Genomic DNA, 6,000 nt, shown 5'->3' with positions numbered 1-6,000 from the left:
ACTGCACACTTAGCATGACTTCATTTAAACAATTTAATTCGAACATTAGACAATTAAATGGAGGGGAATGAACTTCCCTTAAGTTAAATATAATTGAAAACGGGCTAGTTATCCTAAAAAGTGTCCTTCACGCAGTCGACAGATTCTGTCAGCACTTTTAGAGGGGAAGGCACCAAATGAGCGAGTGAGCGAAAGAACGGACGAATAAAAAAGGCTTAGAAAGGATGTTAATTAAAGAATTAGCGGGCTAGAATAAACCCGGCTTGTCAGAGGCAAGCAGGCCGCCCTGGTGTGCATTATCAGGCGCTGGAGTCATGCATGAAAATTAATAAGAAGAATCCATCAATGTGTCAACACAAATGTTAAGCAGGCAGCGCTAACAAAACCGCGTACACAGAGCTATCTAATGGCCCCACCAGGTTCTCACTGCAAACATTACTCGATCGTGGCGTTCGGGTGTAATTATGCACCCGCTACATTTCGAAACAACACCCGAGAAGCTCATTTCTTGAGAGCAGTTTGTAGCACTGTCTTTGTCCTTCCGCAATTAATATCCCAATACTTTACTAGGGGAGGTATTATGTGATTGTAACTTCATAGTGGATGTGCTTGGAGATTGACTTCGCAATCAATTCTCTGCTGAAACTGCCACTAAAGAGCTATTGCCTCATGACAAGAGATGTGACAAAATGGAGTGCTGTGTTACAAACGGAGCCCCTGTCTGTAACTATCTTTGGCTGTAAAAAAAAGGTAGCACTTCACCTGAGGTGAAAGGCTAGCCGCAGGCCCAGTAGCTATCAGAGGGATGACCTGGAGGTTAGACAGCTGTGACACAGTGATAGTCTGGTCATAGCTGTCATTTTACTCCTGTGTCTGTAGACCACACAGGTCAGTCCAGGCTATGTGTGCGGTGTGGCCATATAACTGGTGCATTACTTAGTGACTGCCCTTGCCTTTTGGCCAGCTCCAGTGTGGGTGATTTGTAATGACCCTCGGGTGATCTGTGCAGACATACAGAGTGTGCGTTGTGTGTGTCTTTGTGTTGGTGTTTATTTCTTTGTGTGTGTGTGTGTGTGTGTGTGTGTGTGTGTTTTTGTCTATGTCAGTGTGTATTTCTTTTCTGTTTGCAAGTGTGTGCATGTGTGTCTCTATGTATGTATGGGCTGTGTGTGTGTGTGCGTGCGTGCGTGTGTGTGTGTGCGCGTGTGTGTGTGTGTGTGTGTGTGTGTGTGTGTGTGTGTGTGTGTGTGTGTGTGTGTGTGTGTGTGTGTGTGTGTGTGTGTGTTTCTCTGTGAATGTGTATCTTATTTATTGCCAACATTTGAGACTTAGTTGTGCAGGAGGCGCTGGCAGGTCACCTTGTGTCCAGTCCCTGCTAGATCACATGCAGTAATGGAGCCACTGAAGGTCACTCTGAAATGTCACTTCCTCTGACCACCGCACCATCCGCAGACAGACCAGGCTAGAGTCCGACACACTAGAGTAGTGGAGCAGAGGACCTGTGTGTGTCCTAATGAGGAGAACGACACACACACACACACACACACACACACACACACACACACACACACACACACACACGCATACACACACACACACACACACACACACACACCCACCCGTGACACTGGTGTCCCAAGGTTTGTCCTGCCTATTCCAGTTACAGAGCCGTAAACAGGCTTACCCTGTTAGACGGGGAAAAGCTGTCTGGCACACAGTTGAGCCGAGCCTCTGTCCCTGCACCCATGATAATGCCATAATATGCCCCCAAACTATTAAGGGTTTGCAGTCCATGACTGATGGCTGACCTGAAAGAAGTCATTGGAATGCCATTCATGGAGACAGTTTCTCAACAGAAAGAGTGCAAGTCTTCTAGGCTCTGCCCAAACTAGTCAGGGCTCGAGCGTAAGAGGGTGGCGAGTTCTATACGCTGTGCCGTGTGTAATTGAAAGAGGGTGATTGTGTATGCTGCCCTTTTAGCATACACTCATTAGCAGCAATGACAGGCCAGTGAGCTGGGAGTCTATCACACAGTCCGGAGTGGAGATATATTTACTGGGCCACTCATCCATCAACCTCTCAAGCCTCTCTCTCTCTCTCTCTCTCTCTCTCTCTCTCTCTCTCTCTCTCTCTCTCTCTCTCTCTCTGTCTCTCTGTCTCTCTCTCTTTCTCTCTTGCCTCTGTCCCCTCACTTGCCCTTTCTCTTCTCTCTTTCTCTCCTTCTCTCCTCCTTTATCCTTCTCTCTTTCCTCTCTCTCTGTTTCACTCCTTTCTTCTCTTCCTCCCTGAGTCTCTCTGTCCCTCCTCTCTTTATCTCTTTATCTGCCCCTCTGCCCCGAGGCCTCTCATCTATCTTCCCCCTCTTCTCTAATTATCATTAGATGCTGCTGTGGATGCCGTGCTTTTTCCTCTCAGCCCTGCTAGACAAAAACAATTATGCTAGCCCTTCTCCTCTCCTCTCTTCTCCTCTATTCTTTTGTCTTCCATTCTTTTCTCGTTTTTACTTCTCTTTTTTCTGTTCTGTTCAGTTTTCATCTCACTGCACATACTCTCCTTTTCTTTTCTTTTCTTTTCTTTTCTTTTCTTTTCTTTCTTTTCTTTTCTTCTCTTTTCTTTTCTTTTCTTCTTTCTTCTCCTCTCCTCTCCTCTCCTCTTTTCTTCCTCTCCCCTCCTCTCTGAAGTCTGTGTGTGGTTACTAATGTGTTCATCCACTGGTGACCGCTACACAGTGGGTAAAGGTCCACACTCCCCAAACGTAGCCGTATTGATCTTTCTCCGGGTAGATTTATTTGCCGCCCCCAAAGTGACTGTCTCCTTGTGTTAGGGCATATCTCTCCCACAGTGTAAGTTTAGCTGAAACAAGGACTATCCTCAAAACACCTTGGAGACCGGAGTGCTTTAGCCCTATAAAAACGGAGATTGTTTCCATGGTGATGTCGCCTGTCCAGGTCTTAATGATGCTGGGCGGGATGAGAAAGGTGTGATCTCATAGCCAGACTCTCTCCGCGGCTGTCTGGGGTCGACTCACCAAACGACTTCCATCTATCTGCGTCTAACATCTCCACTGACACATAGACGTGGTTTCGACTGAAGTCTGCAAACAAACATGAAAAAACAAAGTGGTGTCTCTACAACAGAGCGTGGTTGTGCTTTTTAATGCCCGTTGCTGATGTTGTAGATGTTATTCTATGAAGTGTGTGCCAATGCTCTCTCACCTCTGATTTCAGTGAGGATGACTCACTCCTGAGTCATTCATGGATATTAGAGTCCACAGTGACCTTGCTGTGTGGGACTTGTGCTTTATACTGACATCTTTTCTCTCTCTCTCTCTCTCTCTCACTCCTGTTATCCCTTTGCTTTTTTCCCACCTGTCGTCAATGTGTCGGCCTCCAATGTGTCACCGATCACTCACATATGTGTATTCCTCTGTGTGTCGGTCAATATCTCTGTTCATCTCATCATATCTGTACCTGCATGGTGTGTGTGTGTGTGTGTGTGTGTGTGTCTGCATGTGTGTGTGTGTGTGTGTGTTTGTGTTTCCACCGCATGTGAACCTGAACACATGCGACTCCACTGCTCCTAGAACTAGTCAACCAGTTCTGCGATCAGGTCCTGAACTTTCTGCTCTGTCCCTACTTTCCTGCCCTAGCCCCGTCCTCCCCCGGTGTTGACTCCGCCCCCTTGCAGCGCACGGCCAGCCAGAGCGCCACGGGCACGTACCCGCGCAGCGCCAACTACGCCGCCGGCTCCGCCGCCGCCACCTACGGCGACCCCTACCGCACCCTGCAGTACTGCTCGTCCGTGGAGTCGCCCTACAGCAAGTCGGGCCCCGCCCTGCCGCCCGAGGGCTCCCTCGCCCGCTCGCCCTCCATCGACAGCATCCAGAAGGACCCCAGGTGAGTCCCCAGGCCGACTGCAGCAGAATGCGCCGCTTATCCGGCTCTGATCTGGCCCAGATCTGGCCCGGGTTTTGGTATATAAAACTGTGCCAAATCAGGACATGGAAGTTTTTATACTGTTTTATTGATATACAATTAAAAAGTTTGGGGGTCAAGAACTGCCTTTTCGAGTTAGCGAGTGCAAAACCTTGGGATGGAGGCTCGGAGAAGAAATTGACAATTTTAAAAAGTGATGGAGACAAGTCCTCGATATCCTGGGCATAAATAAAGCCTATAGTGGATCAGAGCTGGATTCTGCTGCTTGAGCAACTTTATTCACTAGTCCTCTTCTCTGTGTGGCTGCACTGCTGCAGTGAGCTGCTTAAGGGTCCCGGGGGGGCCCTCAGCTTTATCAGCCTCAGACCCGGGACAGCCGCTCCTCACTCCAGTCATTTCGCCTCGTTCACTTAGACTTTGCTCCTCCTCGCCAGTGTAGCCTGTGATGATAAACAGTAAACGTCTGCCTCTGAGCGTTTGCTTTTGTCTTCAGCTCGGCAGAGTATTGGCAATTTGTGATGAGGTGCCCCACCACTCGTTTTTCAACTAGGCGCCATTGACGTTTCAAAGCTATTTCTTTATGATTTCACATAGATTTCTATGCGTTTTGTAAACAGACGGTCTTTGTTTTTTATCTCTATGTTATGCGCACTCTGATCCATAAGTAATTTTATGTGTGATTACAATCTGGAGTGAGCGCGGCAACATCACTTGATTTTATTCGCCGTTGGATCAATATTGGGCGCATTTCGAGGTGTGTGTTAATTACTAGCTCTGTTCCTTGCTGTGTTGCACTGCCTCGAGTCACAGCCTGATTTAATTCCCGTTATTCTGCCAAAGATACAAGGACAGCGTTTGACGGCAGGGTTATTTCGACAGAGCCCGCGTCGCAGCAGAGTGCAGATGGCCTCGGGAAAGATGATAGTGATTAGATGGCTAACCTAGTGATTTCCTGTCCATTTCATATCAAATAAATGTGGAATGTTTTTTTCATCACCCGTCACAAGATATAAAACAGCCATAAATGGTGTTGAATGTCAGTCAAGAGGGACGTAGCCTCGTATTGCGTCTATATTTTCATGATTTCAGGGTGCAAGACAATGGATGAGCTCAATAGGCCTATTTTAAACAAATGTGCTTTGGTTGGCCCAATGAAGGTAATGTCATTTTGCCATTGCTTTGGTCTAAGCAGTTTCACACCCCTCTGTATTCTCTGGGGTATTTGAAGATAATAGACTTCCATTGGCATTTCACAGTAGCCCTGCTTTGTCCATTATTTTCACATATATCTGGACCCCTTGTTAGGTGGTAACCTTTCGATAATACATCAGTTAAGAGTCAGCGTGCTGCCACACCTTTTAGATCAGGCGAGTGTAGGAGCACAAAAGGAAAAGCAAAAACACACGGCCCATTTGCCGTCTCTCTGGGAAAGTTCAGCAGAGAACTTTCCTCTCTGTCAGTCTGCTTGATGTATTAGACACCTGGCTCCGTCTGGCGCGGCTATCTCCCCGATAGGAGCTGCCCCGACTGGCATGTCTGGAATCAGAATGAAGCCAGGTAGAGAATGACTAAGTAAATCTGCCGCTGCGCTCTGTTTCTCCATCGCTAGTCTATGCCCCCCCCCCCCCCCCTTCCTCCTTGCACTGAGTTTCAATAGTAGTTTTGGTTGATTTACACACTGGTACAGTTCACAATGTTATGCCCCTATCTCACCTCAACTTTGTGCTGATAGTTGCTGTCATCTTGTCCTCCTTTGTGTTGTGTTTTTTTTAATGAATGATTCCCAGGTGCAGTCTGCAGTGCTAATCCTGTACAGTGCTAATGCCTTTCTGTCAAATTCAGTGAGCCGCCTCTGGGCCAGATCAAGGTTTTAGCCGGAGCCCGCTTTGTTGCCCAGTTGGCTTTGGCTTTTCTGGATAAATGGAAGCGACATCTTGATGTAATGTCAATGGCGTTAATGATTTCTGTGCTTGGTTGATTTAACTTAACTGACGTCGCTGACGTAGGTGTCCAACATTTCCGAGAACAAGTATATAACTGTGGTACATGGGCAGTACTATCTTCT

The 6,000-nt window shown here is 47.4% G+C and overlaps 1 protein-coding gene across 1 annotated transcript in view; it reads left to right on the top strand.

The window, feature by feature from the left end:
• ctnnd2a (catenin (cadherin-associated protein), delta 2a) overlaps positions 1-6,000 on the top strand; it is a 272,898-nt gene that overhangs the window by 149,075 nt on the left and 117,823 nt on the right. The window contains exon 8 of the mRNA XM_062521339.1: positions 3,650-3,896. Coding sequence (XP_062377323.1) covers positions 3,650-3,896 — 247 coding nt within the window. The remainder of the gene's footprint in view (positions 1-3,649; positions 3,897-6,000) is intronic.

Source organism: Sardina pilchardus, chromosome 19 (assembly GCF_963854185.1).
Source record: "Sardina pilchardus chromosome 19, fSarPil1.1, whole genome shotgun sequence".
Lineage (NCBI taxonomy): Eukaryota > Metazoa > Chordata > Actinopteri > Clupeiformes > Clupeidae > Sardina > Sardina pilchardus.
The sequence above is the reverse complement of the archived record's forward strand: the minus strand, read 5'-3'. Positions and strand labels throughout refer to the sequence as shown.